This window comes from Poecile atricapillus, chromosome 9 (genome assembly GCF_030490865.1).
Source record: "Poecile atricapillus isolate bPoeAtr1 chromosome 9, bPoeAtr1.hap1, whole genome shotgun sequence".
In the NCBI taxonomy this organism is placed as follows: Eukaryota; Metazoa; Chordata; class Aves; order Passeriformes; family Paridae; genus Poecile; species Poecile atricapillus.
In genome coordinates this window covers 739,711-760,265 of record NC_081257.1, presented here as the reverse complement: position 1 = coordinate 760,265, position 20,555 = coordinate 739,711, and the positions used below count along the sequence as shown (strand labels likewise).

General features: G+C 43.5%; 1 protein-coding gene across 5 annotated transcripts in view; it reads left to right on the top strand.

Annotated features, from left to right (window-relative positions):
* The window catches only part of IQSEC1 (IQ motif and Sec7 domain ArfGEF 1), a 291,177-nt gene that overhangs the window by 35,645 nt on the left and 234,977 nt on the right, over positions 1–20,555 (top strand). For all 5 annotated transcript variants that reach the window (XM_058844751.1, XM_058844749.1, XM_058844752.1 and 2 more), the window contains exon 2: positions 18,616–18,645. In XM_058844751.1, the coding sequence (XP_058700734.1) occupies positions 18,616–18,645 (30 nt within the window). The remainder of the gene's footprint in view (positions 1–18,615; positions 18,646–20,555) is intronic.

Below are 20,555 nucleotides of genomic sequence, written 5' to 3'. Positions count from 1 at the left end.
GTACGGTCTGGAGCATATTCCAAATTGCTTGAATTCAGATCTGTTCATGTTCCAGATCTGTTGATTCTGATGAATCTGATTCTGGCATCACTCTTAGATATCCAGAGGTATTTCTTCCTTCTGGCTTCTCACTTTCCTGTGCTCTGGGCTCATGGCAGTAGTTGTTGTTCACCTGAACAGGCATTTTGAGCTCAGCCACCAGCACGGGGAATGTGCCTCCTAGTACCTGCTGTTAAATACCAGCTGGAAGTGCTGGATCCCACCCTCAGCAGCCCTGGCACTGGTTGTGGTGGGGCCTTTGCCCATCAGCTCCTGCTGTGGCACAGGTGCTGCAGTGAGGGGAGGCACCTGGACATCTTTCCTTGGATTAAACACACAAGACAGGAGCTGAGCACCTGGGCTTGTCCCCAGGGCTCCCAAATCTCCTCCTGCTGCAGGGCAGGACTCATGGCTGGTGATGGAAGGGGTGACTTGGCTCAGCAGCTGCACTTGTCGTGGGTTTGGCCAGCTTTGTATAATTGATAAGCAAAGACTTCTCACAGGCAAGCATCCTGTGGTAGCATCTGTCACCCGTGGATCCTGCACCTGCCAAAGCCAAGGTGTTCTGGCAGCCTGGACCAGGAGTCTGACAGGAGAGCCAGGGCCTGATGTGCTTTTGGGGGAGATGTAATGACAGGAGCATAAAGAGATAAAGCTGCTCAATGGGGGAATTTCTCCATGTTCTGAATATCTCTTTCAGCAGGGGAATGTCTAATCTGGCTCCTGATGGGAACCAGGACTGGCTGCTCCAGGGAGCTGCTCACAGGCATCATTCAGCTTTGTGTGTCAGATTTGCTACATGAAAATTTGTTCTAGATTGCCTGATCTCCTTTGCCCACCTCAACTTGTACAAGTTAAAGCAACTGCCTTCTGAATATAGAGTATTTTGACTCTTACCTGCATTGTACAACTCCAGGTTATTAAGAATGATCTCTGCATCACCAGACTCTTAACAATTTAAGTACTATGTAAAAAAATGTCATGAACCTCTGGAAAATGGGATATTAATATTTCCCTTATTGTAAGCGTGGAGACTGATAAATGGTGTTTCTGTATACTTGTTTCATATCAAGATCACTCTTATCCTTTAGTTCCAACTGTCTTGTATTTAAAATTATTTTAAAAGAGCTATGTTTAGTACTTAGAGCTATTAGCAATGATCTACTTTCTCATTATTTTACTGTTTCTGCTGTTTACCAGCCTTTTTCTGTTGTTTTGATGGCTTTGGCACTTGCTTGGGGAATGAGATGTGGGACAGAGAACATTTCTGGTCCCCACGGAGTTGAGAGTAACCTTCCCAACACCAGGAATGTCCCCAGCAGCGCTGCACAAGGGCTAGGTGTTGTCCCCTCAGTGGAGCCAGCCCAGAGTGATTTGGTGGCATTTTACAAAGATTCTGCTAAATCCTCTCAGTGCAGATTCCAGCTAGAGATGGGCTTGGAATGAACCCAGGTGCTGACCTTTCCTGAAATTGAAAATGTGAATTTGAGGGCTCAGTTTTTGGGCTTGTGTGAGAATGAGTCCAATGTGAGCTCACTTCTTCCAGTGCAGTTACAACAAAGAATATTGCACTATTGGAATCTTGTCTGAAACTGTCCCAAATAAGCTGATGATCTGAGGTGTACTCTCTGGAACAAGCTTCCTTGAGGAAGCTCCTGGTAATATATTCAAATATGTGCTGGGTTCTTTCTCAAGTGGTGGTTTTAGCTCCAAGTGCCCAGAAGAAGAGGTTTCCTTTCCTACTGAAGGAACAGGCTTTCATCAGCTTTGTGCTGGCACAGGTGGTGGTCTCGTGACACAGAAATCTTCTCACTTTTATTTCAGCAGGATGGTTTGCCCTGTAGAATACTCGATTAAAATCGAAAGTGATTTTACTGCCACATTATTTTTCCTGAGTTTTGAGTAAATAACTTTTCCCATCAAACCCCACTGCCAGCCCAATCTAAAGCTCCATTTTGAGCAGGAATGAGGAGAATGTGGTGTCCCCCAGAGCACTTCTAAGCTCACAAACACCCCAATGGTGTGTAGCATATCCAGGTGGTATTTTTTTGTGCTCACTGTTTTCACACCAAAGTTATTCACAGGACAAAAATCATGAGAGTTTTTGGCTGTGCTACTTGCCATGTTTTTCTGGAGTCAGTTGCCTTGGGGCATGTGTTGAGCAGGAATTTTTTGCAGTGTTTTCTCAAGACTTTTGTGTCACATTTCCAGTGAACAGTTTGGATTGTTCCTCTCTGGTTTGCATCCCTGGTCTGCTGCCATGTGAGCAGGCGTGGGAGCAGAAATCCACAGGATGGAATGGTCACAGTGGTTTGGTGACAGCCAAAGATGATGCACAAACCAGCATTTAAAGAGTGAGGTGCAGCTGGCTGGGATCCAAATCTGTTTCCAAACTGCACAGAAAACTGTGGCTCGACAATGCCTTGCGAGTGAGAAAAGGGAATGGGGTGAGAAAGGAACAGAGATGAGTTTAAAAGGCGATATTTGCCACAGTGTTTGAGGCTGTCATTTCTGTAAATTGTAGAATAATGCATATTTTTGCTATCCTTTGACCATATACACATAATTCAGCTGCTCTGTAGGTTACAATGAACTAGCTGAGAGTAAACTCTGCACTGGGGAATGGAGAAGTGTGTGTAGTGCAGCTTATATAATTCCTGTACATTAGATATTGAAAGTCTTTCTCTTACTGAGGGGCAGATTTCTGTGGAAGGGTCTTTAGTAATGCTGTTACCTAATGATGTTATTTGAATTATCCCCGATATCTTCAATGTCTATCAGTACAAGTACTGAATTTTCTTCTTCAAGTCTTCACTTCTGCAGACATGGCTGCAGAAAAGCAAAACTGAGCGAGCAGTCTCTGGAAACATCTGGAGCAAAACATCCTGGCTTTGGTATCTTTTGGAAGGGTCTCAGCTGGAAAAGTGTCCCTGAATATTCCTGTGTTGTTTGTGCAAACTGATGGGATCCTGAGCTGGGATCCAGCTTGTCCTGGCAACATCCACCTTGCATGAATTCCACAGGGAAAATATATTTAAGCTCAATTGTTTTCAGAATAAGAGAATCTTATTTATTTAAAGTGAATTTTTATTTAGAATTTGGAGACCAGAAAGGAAGAAGTATGACTTAACCCCTTCCACACCCCCCTGAAGTTCTGGCAGGGCTTTGGATTTGTAGCCACAGGGAAACCTGCAGGCCCTGCTGCCTCTGCAATGTTCTTTTTGTGATTTTCTTCTCCTCTAAACCTCTGTAGTGGTTTTAATGTGGCACTTGAACAGCAGACAGATGATAAATACAAAAAAGCATTGAGATGGATGAAAATCACTGGCTAGATACTCATTTGTTCAGATTTTTGTTTGTATAGATGCAAAAAAAAAAAAGATTTAGATACTGGAAATTTAAGATCAACACTTGACAGAATATCTTGTCTCTTTCTTTAAAATGAATTTTATAGTATTATTGACTACCTGACAAACAGTGATGAATGCAGTCCCTTTGCTGCTTTCTCTTCAGGGTAAAGGCAATTAAGCACTATTATATGTTAGAATTTAACATTGCTCTGTGTGGGGATTCATTTGTGCACATTGAAATGAAAGCAGAAACGATCAACAAACATCAGTGTAATGATGTGTTCTAACCTTGATAAGGAAATTATGCCTTGTCTCTAATGGGCTGTGGGAATTTGATATTTGCCTATGAATGATCTTACTCAGAGGATGTGAAAGCAGTGAGAGGATCTCCTCATACATCCTCAGCCATCACCTGCAGCTTCAAATTAACTTACAAGGTACAAACAAAAGTGTTTCAAGTCTTTTACAAGCTTAATTTTTAAGTTTAAATGTCAAGAATGAAATCATCCAACTTAATAATATTGTGGGTGTAACAAGGCATCTTTCATAAAGAACACAGAAAGCAAGCTCTCAAACTGTGCCATTCCCATTCTGTGGAAGTAACAAAAAGAGTGCATCCTGCTTTTTTCGGGTGTTTACAGGAACCTACCACAGCCTTTCCATTTGCTGGAAATACTTGGAGCAAGTGTTGGAAGTGGGTAAAGAAATTCATGATGGAGATTCTTGGAACTGAATTGGCGTTGGAATAACTTCGAATTGCTTTGGAAATGCTAAAACTTTGTAAAGGGGGTGTTAAGGAATGGAATATCTCTACTGAACTCAATGGGACATATTTGAAAATTCATAAGTATTTTTCATAAGCTTCTATTGGAATGGTCTCATCTCTGTAAAAATTTTGAGTCGAGTCACTAAACATAAGCTAGGCTCAGGAACGATTTTCTCAAGGTCCGTCAGTCCATTTAAAAATCCCAGTTTCAGTGAATACTTGCTGTTCTCTTCTCCCAGAGACTGAACTGTGTGTACCTGCTGGTAAACCTGAACTGGAGAATGGGGTAGACTTTTCTGTACTGAGAACTTCCCTTGATGTTTGCTCAGGTGAAGGTTTCTGCTGTTTTTCTTGGCTTTTCAAATTGCTGTCGTCATTTGAGAAAGCAGGCTAAAACTACTACAGTGCTTCAAATTTCTGCAATTTCCTCCAGCAGTTAGTAGTGATGTCAGTCTAATTTTCCCAGTTTAGAGTTATGTTCAGTGAAATGATAAAACCAACCTGTGTTAGAATGTTTGGCCATGGGTGAAAAAGTGGAGACAAAATCTTCCCACTCTGTGAACAATTTTTGTACCATATTACTTCATAAAATTTTTAGCGGAGTCTCCTCTTTGTCTTAGTCTGAATTATCTAAAACTGGGTATGTCCTGAGAAGTTAAATGTATCTGTAATAGTGCCAGTTCATTCAATTTACAGCCAGTCTTTATTCTCTTAGAACCCAAAACAGGGACTAATTTCATCCAGTAGCTGCCTTTTAACCTTCCACAAATTATCAAGAGAGGAGACGGGCAGGTTCAATGCTTGCATGTGGAAATTTCCATGTATAATATCCCAAACATGTGTCTCTGTTTCAGGTTTGCAAACTCCAGGACATCACTAATGGGCAGGTTCCTAACTCCTCAGTACAGCTCAAATAATTGTAACAATGAGGATGCAGCAGAAAAAGCTTCAGTTGCCCGAGGAAAGACCAAGTGCTTTCAGCAGAACTGGTACATTCTGTGCTGATGTTGCCATGGGGATCACCATGTCCTTGCTGCTGTTGTGAGCAAGAGCACCAGTGAGGTTTAAGTTAAAACTGCTGGTTTTGTCTAGGAATTGCACCTCTTGATGATGGTCTAACTTTTATGTCCTTATATAATGAGCAGGGCAGGCTGTGAACACACAGAAATATCCTGTCCCCTGCCCACTCCCCACCTCTGCACCTGAGTTTGCTGTCATTTCATGGGTGGCTGCCAAGCCCTGAGGAGCCAGTGCTTACCTGAGGAAGGAATTGTCCTGAAGGTGCTGCACTGGGGTCGGTCTGGAACTGCAGAGGTGTTTCTGAGTAATTTGTACAGCACAAACTTTGTACAGCTTGAAAGCACAGAGATATTTCCAAGCGCAATGTGCTTCTCCTGCCGGCTCTGCTGTCCTTGGTCTTTGGTCAGCAGGGCTCCAATGCCACCTTTGCAAGATCCAGGCTGGAGCTCTGGAGTCATTATCCACAAGAGCTGCCTTCCATGGGGAGAGATTTGTTTGGGAACTTGTTGCTTCAGGTAGCAGCGATCCATCAAAATCACTTCACAAACTAAAGTGACTGTTCAAGTGAGGACAGTTCATTTATTGTAAAAGAAAAGGAATCTTAAATTTCAATATCTATCTAAAGAAGCCTCTGGAGTATCATCAATGTTTGATCTCTGAGCTCAGCTGTTTCCATGAGTGGAATGTTATTGCTTTTGTAATGTCAGAGTACTATAAAAATAGGCTCTCGATGGATGAGCATCCAAAAGGATGCTCTTCCCCCAGCTCTACACCTATTGAATAGAACTTGTGTTGGTTTACAGAGTTGAAGGTATTAAATTTCTTACACAGTCTTAAGTGCTGACCCCTGAGAAGGCAAAGCTTGTTTAAGCAATTAATATATTGAGTGCCAGATAAATGTTATCATAATTTCATTTACTTGTGCCAGTACCACTCATTGGGTGTTGTTTAAATCTTGCTGGCAGCTCAAGAAGGGCTAAACATAAATTCATTTGTTTATAAACTTCATTGACAACAAGCAAACAAATGCACGTAGTGTTTATTTGAACAGAAGGCACAAAGCCAGCTGAATGCTCCCTGTGAATGTGGCCAAAACAGGCTAAGGTTGGTTCCACACCTGCTTTTTCCCTCCCAGCCCTGTTTTCTCATGACAGTGTGCTCTTATGGAAGTAGAGGTGTTCGTTTGCAGCGTGAGCAGCACCTGTTTTGTGCTAATGGGGCTGAGTACAGAGCAAAGAGAGACTAAAAAGTGGCGTGGGGGAACTGTTAATCCCTGTGGCTGGAAATCCAGGGCAAAGATCCAGAGCCCTTGGGTGCGTGTCCATAAATCAAAGGGAAGGGGGTTGCACGTGCTGGACAAGTTCAGCAGTGTTCCAGAGGTCACCTGGACTTTCTGGCAGGGGAGCAGTGAGTATCTTCACATTATTTCAGCTCAAGGACAGGAGGAGATGAAGGAAGATAATGAGGAGGACAAATGCCATCAGCTCTGATATCTCCAGTTGTGAGATACTGGGGTTTGGGTGTCCTGGAGCTGCAGAGCTCTGGAATGAGCAGATGCTTCTTGTGAGAAGGGGAAATGCTGAGACAAAATGTCTTGGCAGTAAAAATAATTCCAAGAAGGTTGTTGTGGGAATAGCCTGACTTGCTGGAGTGTTATAAATGCAAAGGCAAATTTGGGATAAAATCAAAAAGAGAAATTTATTAATAAACAACAAAGAAAAACAGAGAGAAAAACCACAATAAAAATGGTCAGCGCAGCGCTGGGTGGACAGGGTCTACACCCAAGGCGTAGGGTTCCCAAATCCACGTCTGAGCGCTTCAGGCTTGGGGTTTTATAGGATTTTTAAGTCTTCAGGCTAAAAATTCCAAGCAGGCTCCATTCACCAAGTGTTCTTGATTGCTCGGTGAATAGATTTCCTGGCTTGGAAAAATAGATCTAACCAGTGTCCGGACAGAGTCTCCTCATATGCAAAGAGACTCTGTATGTATTTTAATTTTGGGCTATCAAGGCTGAAGTGGTGTGATCCGGGGTTGGTGCCGATGGAAATCTCGGCAGAGTCTCCCCCTTTGTTCCCAGTGATTGTATCTCCAACACTGGTCTGACAGGTGGGCGATTCAGGACTAGCGGCGGATACTTTTCTGAGGCTCGTCTTTGTCGACTTTGATTGTTTCCCAACCGAGATCTGCAGGGACGTTGGTCAGGTCCGGAGTTGGGTTCCTCCTCCGAGCTAGTCCTTTTGTTGTCTTTGATGGCTCCCATCCTGTCTATTTTCCGAGTTAATGTTTGTTATCTGGGTGTTGGCTACAATCCTTTTGCTTTCGGAGAAGAACTCCCGGCCAGGCTTGGGAGGAGGGTTTCTTTCTTTTTACAAACACATCTTTGTTTTTTTATTATTTCAATATATACATCTTATTTATATCTTTACGAATTTTTATTTACACATAATTTATTACAGGAGGAACTGGGCTTCTGTACCTCTCTCTCTGAGGGATAGATGGAAAAGTTCCTGCACAAACTTACAGCTGACTCTGTGTTTCCTGCTCAGTTCTGCCCTCTGCTTACTGGGCCAGGGGAACAAGCAAGGCTGCAAGTCACTCTCTTAGTGGGAACCATGGCTTGGATCCTCTCAGGTTGGTGTAGTTGTGGTGGAGCAGGTGGGGCAAAATGCAATGAATCAGTTTGATGAGATAATGGTTAATGAAACCACAGAATCCCAGACTGGTTGGTGTGGAAGGACCTTAAAGGTCATCCAGTACTCGCCCTGACATGGCACCTCCCACAATCCCAGGATGCTCCAAGCCCCGTCCAACCTTGCTTGGACACTCTCAGGGGTGGAGCAGCCATTCTGGGGAACCTGGTGTTTTGGTTTGTTTTTTTTTTTTTTAATAGGTGGAGTGTGAAAGATTATGAAGTGGTTTTGAGCAGAGAGAACTCACCTCAAAGGTACAGAACTGTGAATGTTTTCCTGCTAGTGGCAAATGGAGATGGACAGGATCTGCTTTTACTTAAGGTGGTTATGCCACCAAAGACCAAGAGTGAAATATGTTACTATGAACAGTGACACAAAAATTTATATTTTGCAGTGGTCTGAGGATTAATAAAAAAGCCCGGGCAAACAAAACACCAAAACCCCTCATTGAACAGCAAAACTTCTGAAGACTCATTGGTTGTGTCCCGGTCATTGTGACCTGCTGGAAAGTGCTTTGACCGAAAGGGCAAAAATAAGATGTGGCAATGTCAAGAGGCAATTGAAAACACCAAACTGTGAATTGACAGAAAACCAGGTAGAGCTGATAGTGCAGGGATCTCTCAAGGATGTTTGAGTAATACTTATGGGGGGTAAAGAAGGTATTTGAAGTAAAGCTTCTAAAAGCTGAATGGATTAGTGGTTAAAACTCTCCCTGAAAGTTGTGATGGTACTGAAGATTGTTTGGAGACTGATTTTAAGAAAGGAAAAAAAAATCCACCCCACAAACCATGTTAAACACTGCCTCTCCCCACTAAACTCCCTAAAAACATAATCAAATAAACTTCACTGAAACAAATCCCACAAATCAAACAAAGCAAACAAAAAACCCCCACCAAGCCCTTCTAATGCACTTTTCAGAAGTGAAGAACTGGGCTGTGCTGCTCCATTCAGTGCCAACATAATTTCAAAAACCTGTAACCTCCATATTCTCGAAGGACATTTTCCATGAGGGTGGCTCTGCCAGTAACCACTGCAGGTTGTGGGACAGATGGAAGCTGACTAATAGCAAGAAAACCATTAGCTGTAAGTACAGCCATTATAATTGAAACTGAGGCCTCCAGGCATCCAGAGAGAAGTCAAGAATACTGACTATGGGATTGTCTGGATGTTTTTGTATCTTCTGCATGCAGACTTAATAGTTACAAATTTGTAATATAGTTACAAATAGTGCTTCTACAGATTTAACTGAGAGTTGAAATAAAACAAGTTGAAGACTTAAATTCCATTCTTTATGCAATCTGTCTGGTGAGTTATAGCAGCAGAATACACACTTGGTTTTGTCTTAATCTTTTCAGGTTTTCTAATTTGGTCTGTCCTGGTTTAGGGAAAATTTAGGAGAAAACCTCCAGTGGGGCTTCCCCCCCGGGAAGCAAACCCACGTGGCTCTTTTCCCCCCACCCCCCAACCGGTTCGGGAAGAGATTTCTCTGAGAGAAGTGGAAAAAACCTGTTTATTTCACAGGCACAGCACCACCCCGCACAAAAATGAATGATATCAAATTACAAAACCTCTCGCCCTTCAGAAGAGATGACAAAACTTCAGAGGGTCTCTTTCCTGTGGGTGTTTGCTCTGTTATCAGTCCCTCTGGTGCTGGAAAATGCCGCTGCCCAGGCTGGGCTCCCGGTAGTCCACGGGTGCAAGCTCCCGGTGCTCCCCCGAGTCCCCCGTCCAAAGCAGGTTCGATTTGTTTCAGAAAAGGGAAAGAAAACAGTCCAGGAAGACCTCTCTGCTCCGGCTAGTTGGAAAGCCAAGGCGATCTGTGTCTTGTTGTCTGTCTGTGCTGTAGTCAAAACTCCCGATGTGGGGGGAGCAAGTACAGTCTCTGATAACAGACTCGGTGCTTCTTTTCCACTCACTTTTAGTCTCAGATGGAGTTTTAAGAGTATAAAACCTGTCTCTGGGTTAGGTGGACGAATGGGGATACAATTTAACATCATAATCAACCCAGGACAGGTCTTAATTGGAGGAGTTACATCAACGGAGATGTAACAGCAGAACTTATGTGGCATTTGGAATTCACAAAGTGGCTCAGGCTGGCCACAGTCATCAAAGTGACTGGACTTAAACATCCTTTAGGAAGAACCTGAGAAGGTGGGGGGGCCCTGGCACAGGTGCCCAGAGCAGCTGTGGTTGCCCCATGGTCCCTGGCAGTGCCCAAGGTCAGGCTGGAAGGGGCTTGGAGCAGCCTGGAACAGTGGAAGGAGTCCCTGCCCATGGCAAGGGTGGCACTGGATGAGCTTTAAAATCCTGTCCCACCCAAACCATTCTGGAATTCTGTGATGTACCAGAAATGATCTGTGGAGTCCAGCAGCTCCTGCCCTGAGTGGTGACAGGGCTCTTCCCAGTGCAGTTCACAGCAGGTCACTGAGGACAGGTTTTGTGACTCCAGGTGCTTCAGGTTCTCTTCATGTTTGGTGCCATCCTGAGCACTGCCAGTGCAGGCAGTGAGGTTAATCCAGAGGTGGAGTTGGTTGAGTCTTTAATAGTTTTCTTACATCTTTTTGTTCGATTTAGTTTGTTCTCTAAAAGCACCATATTTTTTTTCTAAAAAATACCTTTTATTTTAATGGCAAACCACTCAGACTTTCATAATCTTGTATGTGGAATTTAATGAGCAGATGCTTCTGGAAACAGGACTTTGGGTTTAGTTTGCCCTGAAAATTTCATCCATAAAGTTCCTCAGTTTAAATCGCATAGGGAGGTTTCTGGAGCTAGGTTTTGTAATTAGTGTTGGGTCAGTGGATGAATTCCTGGGTGGAGGGTTGATGGCAGCTGTCCCACATCAATGTCACTGTTTGTTCTTTCTCCTTATGGAATAAATATAGATCTTGTCTTATATGAAAGATAAGGGGAGAGCTGTAAGGGTCCCCAGACTGGAGGATTAAGGACATAAATTTCATGTGCAGAAAATGTCTCATTCTTGTTGGAGGCTCTTGGCCTCTAACTCTCTGATCCCACGTATGTCCAAAGTGCATTTTGACACCACCACTCTGCAGGCAGAGGATTTTATTAAGGAACATAGAAATACTCAATATAAATGGAAGATGAAACTTGATTCAATATTTTTCTAAATGTTTGTAGCTGATGATTACATGTTGAGAGGCTGAATTGATGATAAAGTGTTCTGCTGTGTCTTCGTAGTCTGAGAACAATTTAGCTGCTGCTGGAGACAGGAAGGATCTCTAAAAGGGACCATAATTGGAGCTATGATTGTTGAAAAGCCACACTCACAGCCTCACTTTTTCTAAATGTAAGATAAAAGGATGAGGTTCTTGTTTAAACTCCAGTTTTAGAGAGATTTTTCTTTCTTTGTAAGGCCTTACCTGGAAATGGAAAGAGATCTAAAATAATCCTGTCCCATGGCTTTCCACTTCTGCTCACCCTTAATTTAAGCTGAAATAATGCCTTCTGTATTCAATAATCCACATTCAGTACAGGTGATTGCCACAGGCTGCTTAATACTGCCATGTCCTTCTGCAGAAAATAGGTGGTGACAAGAATGTTGGAGAGAGATTGCAATTGCAAAAGAAAACCAATGTGCAATTAGATATTAAAAATTTGCTGTGCAGCTCTTCAGTACTTCTGGGGTTAAACTGCAGTTCTCTCCCTCAGCTGTTAAAAACCCACTCCACACCTCAGTTAATGAACTGAACTAGAAAGGCACATTTAAAGGAATTTTGGTTGTGAAGTTGCTTGTTCCTGAGTTGGGATAGGAACAGACAAGGCTGCAGGTCAAAGGTACAGAAATAACTGGATTGGAAAGTTTCTGCTGCAGGGGAAAATTAGGAATTGACTCATTTGTAAAATGATAAATGTAATAAGAATGAGATGTTTTTTGAACAGAACGGAGGCAGCCTTTCAGCTTTCTGAAATATATTTTTCTTAAAAGCTGTTGCAAATTATAAACAATTGAAGGGTAAGGAGCAAGGAAAAGAGGTAAAATGGTTTTAAGACCTCATAAACCAAGGATATTTTACTCATATTTTACCACTTGAGATTCAAGTCTTCATTCTGGTGCTGACTTTAAGATCACCCCTCACTTGTCAAAGTGAAATATTTGCTTCCCTTCCATATGGCTCTTTGGCAGTGCTCTTACTTAGATCATCACTTGGCTGCTCTGTGCAGCCTAATGGCTTCATCTTGTGAGACGGGAGTTGGTGAGAGGCAGACAGGCTGCAGGGATGTGTTATCCTGGGGCCTTCCAGTTCTCCAGACCCTTCACACCCCAAACTCCCCATGTGCTGCAGGAAGGGAATGGAGAACCCTGGGGAGCAGAGCTTTCTCCTGTGGGTTCTGCTTGGCTGTGTTTCCATCCCATGGAACCAGTGGGTTCCCATCAATGGAATCCCATTGATCACAATCCTGTTTTCTGTGCCTCTTAGTGCACGTTAAAGGATTGTGCCCAGGACAGAGCAAGGCAGAGCCAGCCAGAGTTGGTGAGTGTTGTAACACATGCCAGGCCCCTCGGGGGCACAGGGCAGAGCAGCTGCTGGGCTCTTATATTTCCAGAAGTGACATCAAACACTCTAGACAGAAGAAAACTGCATCTCAGCTTTGGGCTGCTCCAGGAGTGTCAGGGCAATGGCACATCCTTTCCCTGGCCAGGTCACAGGGATAAGTAGCATTCCTCTGGTTAGACACAAGCAGCACCACTCAGGTGCTGAGTTCCCCACGTGTTTAGCTGCTGATCTTGACTGCTCTGCTCTGGAAGGCAGTTCCAGGCTGCCCAGGTGGTGCTGGGAGGCAGTACCTGCTGGCCTGTCTGTGTTCTCTGCTGGGGGAAGCTGCTCCCACTCCCACTGAGTGTACAGATGGCCCCAAAACCTTGATGGGAAGCACAGGCTGCCTGGTTTGGAGCCTGGCCATTGCTCAAAACTATTTTCAGGCATCGAGAAAGCCCAGGTTACTAAAAAACCGAAGCTAGCTGCAGAAGGTGAGTGTGGGGAGGGCTGTGTTCCACCCAAGCCAGCCTGGAGCATATGGCACAGAGCGGTGGCTGGGCAGGGACATCCGGCCAGGCTTCTCCAAATCTCTCCTCAGAGATCTCAGAGTTTGGAAGGGACATTTCTTGGATAGTAGTGGCTGTAAGCAGTCCAGGAATGTAACAAGCTTGTTAAGGAGACCATATGCCAGAAGCTGCATTTCCATGGTATTTATCATAGGATCACAGGATGGTTCAAGTTGGAAGGGACCACTGGAGGTCATTCAGGCCAACCTCCCTGCTCAAGCAGGGCTCCCTAGAGCTCAGATTGTGTCCAGATGGCCAGGCTGGAGTAGAGAAGACAGTGAGCTATCTGTGGGAGATAAGTGTCTGCCGCCTCTCGTGGGCTGAGATGTGTCTGCTTGGGCTTAACACAACAAAAATGGAATCTATGCAAGTGGCTCTTTTCAGTGTTCCTGTCCAGGCTCACAGTTAGAATTCACTTTAAAGGTTTAAAAAAAAAAAAAAAAAAAAGGCTATTTTCCCACAGTGGTCTGTGTGTAACAACTTTGTAAGGACTAAAGAGCTTTTGGTAGTCACTGCCATATGAGCACTGCATTCCCAGAGCTGGGATAGGAGTATTCTGCTGAGGCTGGAGGTGCTCTGCACAAACAGGAGTGTACACAACCTGCACAGAGTAAATCTGTATCAAAAAAGGGCATCTACAATATTAACTGTCACTTAAGATGGCTAAAAAGTCAGTTTCTTTAATGGGAGTTGGAGAAAATAAGGACAAAAAGAATGTGATTAATGATGTTCTGGGTGAAGTACTGTGCTGTCTCACTGAACATGGTTAATTAGTGTTTGTAGGTCTAAAATCCCGACAATTTAGCTAACTGATTCTTTTTAAGCAGTCAGTCTTGTGTTGTGCTTTAACCCAGAGCTCACACCACACCCTCCTCCACAGCCCAGCAGAGCTCCTAGCCCCATGTCGGTGCTCCTGGAGAAAGTGGCCATACCTGGGAGTTGTCTGGTTTTGGGGGAAGCATTTCTGGCAGTACCTGGTGGGTATCCACAGCACCCAGCAGGAACTGGGCACATCCTGTCTGCCTTTTGTTTCAAAATGGTGCCTGAAAATGCTTCCTACAGAAGTGACCTTGGATTTTGCAGCAGGCGATTCACAGGTTTAGCTCACATTAACTTCTCTGCATGGTTCCATTCCACGTGGGAGGTGCTGTCCTTTCAAGCTGGAGCTGTCACAAGATCATGGTCCAAGTAGCAGCCCAAATTTAGCTTGTAGATATTGCTGATGGGACTTTTAAAACTTACCCTGTTTGGGGCTTGATTGAAACTTCTTTTTCAGCTTGGTGGTGGGAAGTTACATCTAAACTCTTGCTGCTGTTTGCACTCAGAATGTATTTATGGCTTATTTTGAGGGTGGGAGCAGTGGACTGGTGCCCAGTGAGCTGAAGTGTGTGGAACATTGAGACAAATGAACCAGAAGGCTTTCATTACATTCATCATGACATCAAACCACTGTTTAAAAACATGGAATATGATCAGTGTACAGTTTTTCTGTATCTTGAAGTTGCCAGGGGTCCTGGGGCCTTAGTGTGAGGTTGGTACCATTATAGCTTAGCTGGAATTTTGTGGGAGGCTGTGATGAGTTTGTTTGTGTTGATGTAAAGGTGTTCACCCTATTGTGCATAATGACGGAATCTTGCTGAAGGGTCTTAATTAGCGATGAAATTCATAATTTTTCTCATCCTGAAACTCACCTTGTTAAAATGCTACTAACTGGGCAGCTCTTATTAGGCTTTTTATGCTTGTTTCAAGTCTTCAGCCCAGTAGAATCTTTTGATTCCACCTAATACACAGAGCCTTGCTGGCCACACCAGATTTTGGGAAGGAAAATTGCCACTGCCTGTGCCTGTTGATGTAGGCTGAGTGGGACGAGGCTTGGAAAAGCCTGGTCTGGGAGGTGACCCTGCCCATGGCAGGGGTGAAATGAGATGGGCTCTACAGTCCCTTCCAACTCAAATAATTCCCAGTTTATACATTGCTGGCAGTGGTCTGGTGCTGACCCAGACCCTTTAAGCATGGGTATATGGGCAGGACAGTGTGTCTGAGATGGGGAGGTTTTATTCCAACTCAACTCCATGCTGTTCCTGAGGCTGCTCTTCCCAGATTCCTGGGAGGAAAGTGTTATTCTCCTTGGCAGTGCTTTGCACATCTGCTGGGATCCACAGGGCCGTGGAACATCATTCACACCCAGCAGGCTTGAATAAAAATCCTGGAAAGGTCTAGTAGCCTTTAGATGGGGTTGGAGGTTTCCTGGCAACATCTGCCACAGTTTGAAATACTGCTCAGAACATTCACCTACAGGAACCTCACACTGTTCCCTGTTCCTCATATGAGGAGTGTCATTTCTGTAGCCATCAATGAATTCTCTCTCCCTTGTGTGTAATCTGTTCCTCTGCTTTACAGATGCTGAAAGTTTTAATACACTACAAAAGAACAGCCTGTGCCAGGTGAGGTTTTGATTTTGAGGCACATTCTGTACTCAAAGCAAGGCTTAATCAAATGCATTGATCCTTGTATTGCTGTGTAAAGATTCAGTTCAATCTTTTTCTTTTGTAAAAAATGCAATTAGAATGCTCTTTAATAAGTGGTTACTGTATACTCTGAGTCTCCTACAATAACATCAGTTCTTGTGGCTTGTGAGAAGATGCATTTCAGATGGAGTCTGATTATTCAGTGGATGTTTGACATGCTGTTAGAAACCTTGGCTTTTCCCCAGTTCTTTTCATTCTGATGGAAGTGACAGCTCCAAGGAGGTGAGATCTGAGTGGGATTCTTACCACAGTGGTGGCTCTGTGAACTATTTAGAGCCCTGTCCACTTGTGGGTTCTTGCAGAAAGGTTTCACTTCTGCTTTTGGCTGGTTTTGTACCACATTTTGCACTCCCAAACAGGAATCCTAGACAAATAGTTTTAAAACTGGTAAAACTACTTGCTGTATAATTTTACAGGATATTGACATAACTCACTGTCAACATAAAGTATCTGCTCAGCTAGGAGTTGTCGTAGGGGTAGTTGTGTATCTCAGTCCATATCATCACTTTGATAGTTCTAAGCAGTGTTTAATTTGGAAAATTATTACTTTAATAAGCAAGAGGAAAGCTGGTCCTGAAGCTGCCTTTGGAAGTAGCTTTACCTTGTGCTGTTCCACTTCCAAGTGCAGTTTTAGGTGTAAACAACAAATCAGATGCTACAGGGCTTTCATGTTGTTTATTATGGCTCTTGCGGGGAATAACAAGAATTGAGTATTTCCTGCTGGTGTGAGCAAAAGATCTTTGGAATGAGGAAAAGCCGCTGAAGGAGCTCTGGTGCTGCTGGGTATTTGAGGTCCTGCTGTCACCTCAGTGAGCAGGAGACCTGGGAATGGGAACCTCTATCCATGTTTTGGATATGGACAGACAGGCAGTGATGGCAGCACTTAGTTAATCTCAAACAAAAATCATTCAGGATTTTAATAATCACTTTAGTTTGCAGTCTCCTGTAAATCTCAACTACTGTTTTTTTTTGTTTTTCTTTACATTTGGGTTTTGGTTCAAAGTTTGTTATGATGGTACCTATTCCTCCTGGCCTCTGCTTGCAATGAAATTACAATAATTCCTCCTGGGAGGAAAATAATTTCTGCTTCTCTTATCTATAACATTCTCAAAAAGGATGTGTTTCATTGTATTCCTACTGAGAATGAAATTCCTGGGGTCGGGAAGAAGACAAACTTGTACTTCAGTAGGAGTGTAATATTGTAATATTTAGTTCTACTTAAAATGAAATACTGGAAACCATCCAGGGCTGAGAGGAGAAATCTTGGAGAACATTGCTTGACATTTATCCCATCAGTGATGCAACTCAGGTATCTAAATGGAATCTGTGCTGTTCCAAGTACTACAGGAAAGAAGATATTCTATGTATTCTGTGTGATTCTGTGTATTGTGGGCTTTTTTTTTTTCCCCTTTAAGGTCTACCTTGAAATAAATAATGCAAGATACAGCCAGAAGCCTTTTCACCTTTCTCCTTGTCTCAGCAGTGCCAGTATCATTCCCTTTGTCTGGGTCAAAAGGAAAAGAAACTATAGCAGAGCCCAGCACGTGCTTCCCGTGCCAGCAGAAACATTAAATATCGATCCCCAATCCTGCCTTTTAAAGAATGCTTAAGGAAAATCGAATGCTTTGTCTCAAATTACAAGCAGTAGGTTCTTTCAGTGCTGTGTTCATTCAGCCCTGCTCATCAATTACTCATTCCCTGAGCAAAATTGACCAGCTCTGAACAACTCTTTGGCATTTACTCGAGTGAATGTTACCCTTGAAAATGCAAATTTAGCAGCTGCAAAATTTCCCAGCTTTTCTGGGAATCCTGAAAATAAAGAAGGGGTGGTGGGCCTGCTTTGCCTGTTTGCTGCACTGGCATTGGATGTGATCTGCTGGAGATTACCTGCACTCACTGAAAATACTTCCATGGATTCTAGTGAGAGGAGAAATATGTTGCAGGAAGGGTGGTTTGGGGTGGCTGGTGCCACTTCCAGTGACATCAGAATGCTTTGAGCACTTGGAGTCATTTTCCCTATTGGATGAGTTTGTTATTCCAGCCCAGAGGAAAGGCAGGAAATTAAGACATTAACGAGGGAGTTGTCTTTTTTGTTTGAGAACTTGGAGGCACAAGTAATTACATGAACATCTTTCCCAGTGTAAGGTGTGTGCTCTGCCAGATGGAATTTGCTGAAAGCTGGGTGTGGGAAGGTGGCACTTCAACACTGGATTCATTAATTTTTTGTTACTCCAGGGGGTGCAGGGCTGAGCTCAGCTCCATGGGATTTCTCTATTTAGAAAACTGCTTTGAAGTTGTTGTGTCTGTTAAACAACTGTGTTTGTACCTATTCTTTAGTTCCTAAAGAACTCCCTTGTCTCTGAGGAGGCAGATTTGGGAATGAGGGAAGAAAGGAACTGGGGAAATGATTCTATGTTTACTTCTGGATTTTTATTTGGTCATGAAATTTGAATATTATGTTCCCATTTCTCCTTGGAGATTAAATCCTTTTCAGTGCGAATGGTCCTGAGTTTCTTTACTTAAAAAAATGCTGGGGAAAGAAGAGAAGTTTTGCTCCATGTTTGAGTGATTAAATTATCTCACCTTAAACCTGCCCCTCTGTAACTTACAACATCTTATCCCTTCTTTTTGCATATTTCTAAAATTCAGAAAAGCACGAGGTTTTAAAATTACCTTTATTTGCCAACCTGGGCCCTTTCTGAGTGTCTGATAAAGCTGAGTGTTGGATTCCAGACCTATTGGCCTGTGACCTTTTCAGCTAAAGTGTGAAGAAGAGATGAAGACAAAAATTAAAATGTATAAAATAATCTGATTCTAGAATAGTATGGGTGTTGCTTTCCACTTGTAAGGATGGAAAATAAATCTCTGTGCATATCTGAGGAAGATCATTATTGAGGGTTCCGAGGGTGTCACCTGTTTTAATATTGCAATTATTGACTTTAGCTGTTTAACTGGGTTTTAACTTCTAATAGATTTCCTCCAAGCCTAGGTAGACATGTTTCTTTTCTAAGTGTCTTATTAGCAGAAAAAGTACAAAAGCCCTAGAGACACTCACTGAAGTACAGAGGGAGAGAATGCTAGAGAAGGTACATGGCTTTTGAATTATAAATGCTGTAAATAATTGTATCCTAAGTATTTGTGCATTACTTTACAGGTATGAAGGTGACAGCTCAAGAAGCCTCAGGTATGTGTACATCATCTTGATGTTCTTATTTAAGAAAATATTTTAAAAGCATTAAATAGAAATAGATTTATTTTTTTTAGGTGTGGGCATTACTGGTTGTGCTTAGCATGCCATTGATATTTTGAGTAAAAGCTCTTCTCTCTTGGAAAAGTTACTGAATGATTCTATCTCCAGTGTGGTTTGAGAGTGAGGGATTAGTTTGGGTCATTACAGAAGATTTATGGTTAGTCCTGGTGCTCCCAATCAAAGTTCCTGCTCAGTAGCCCTGCGCCCTGGGGAAGCTGTCTGCCAGCTGCCTGCCAGTTTTGGGGCAGCATGTGTGTTGGGGGGGAAGTCCATGGATTTGTTTTGGCTTTCTTAGCAGTCTCCTCTTTTTCACCTGTCAGGGAGAGCCTTCATTGACTCATTATTACACTGCTCTTTATACAGTTGGAAGGTTCAGATAATGTGCAGAATTTCATGTAATTATCTGGTACTTTACTTCCAGCTTACTCACTGGGTGTTTTATATTCAGGGGTGTACCTCTCTGCTAACGTGGCTGAGTCGAGCTTGTAGAGCTTGTAAAAGTGCTCTCAACAGGACTGAGATGTGAAAATTCCATCCTTGAATCTGAAAGTGGTCCATATTCATTAGAGCATTGCCATTAAGCAGATGCATTGATTCTCCAGCAGTGTGACTATTGATCAGTGATAAGGTTCATAATATTGACTGTGGCTGCATCATAATACCCTGCAGTAGGTTTCGGGGATTGTCAGGATGTTGCATCTTAAGACATTGTGTTTATTGTAAAACCCCAAAGCAAAGGCAGGACCTTCCCTTGCAGAATTAAAATCTAGTTCATACCCACAGGTGTGCAGACTATCCCCAAGAACAGTATTAGAAAACCAGGAGTCTGTAGGAAAGGGTTAAAGATCCTCTGAAATGCTTTTGTCTTAAGACAGAATTCAAGATCACTGGTGTGGACCCAAGCTCAAGGCTGTGCAGGGCAAGTTGGGAATCTATCTAATGCACAGCAACTGATCTGGATCAAATCCCAAGGCTGCAGTAGGATGCCTGTGGGTATCACTACATTCATTCCTTGGGTTTTTAGCTCCCAGCAGAGTTGCCAGCATGCTGGCAAGCTGTGGAAGGACTACTGCTGGTCAGCTGTTGCAAACTGAAAGTAATGCCCCTGGCATGTGGATTTCCAGCAGCATTTCAGCCTCAGTGATCACTCTTGTTTGTCCCTGAGCCTCCAGCAGGATTTACTTGCTCCGATGGATGAGTATGTGTGGCATCACTGCATACATATGGTGGGAGTGGAGCTCCTCTCTTGCAGAGCATGTTTGGGGGTTTAGGCAGTGCACAGGCACAGCTGAAAGCCACTGACTTCAGCCTGGTTTGGTGCTGCTTGAAAGCCAAACTCCAGCCCTGGCTCCTGCCAGGTGCCTTTGTGCACTGGGATGTTTCAGTCAGGGTGTGTTGGACGGACAGGGTAAGGCACTGGTGGAATGTGTCTTGCCAGAGCCATTCCCACCTCAGAGGAAGGTGGTTCTGTTCGTGTGTGGTGCCCTTTTGGGACCTGGCAGTGCCACATGGGACACATTCCAGCTGGCTGGGTTGTGGTGGTGGGAATCAGCATCCTGTTTTTCCTACAGAGGCCTGTGGGCAGCCAGGCTGAGTCCTGGGGTGCTGATACCATCTTGATTTGAGGCTGTTCAGGGAATTAATTCTGTTATTCAGTATAAGCTTAAGGTGCTCCAAGACAGCTCCAGACTTCTCTGACAGCCTTATTTTAATCAGACTGATGTAGGCAATCAAGCAGGAGGCAGAGCCGAACTCCTGAAATGCTTTTTCAGTGTAAATTCTCTATCCTCCCTCTTAAACTGCATTTTCCCTGAGGTGAAATATTACTGAGGATTCTGTGATAC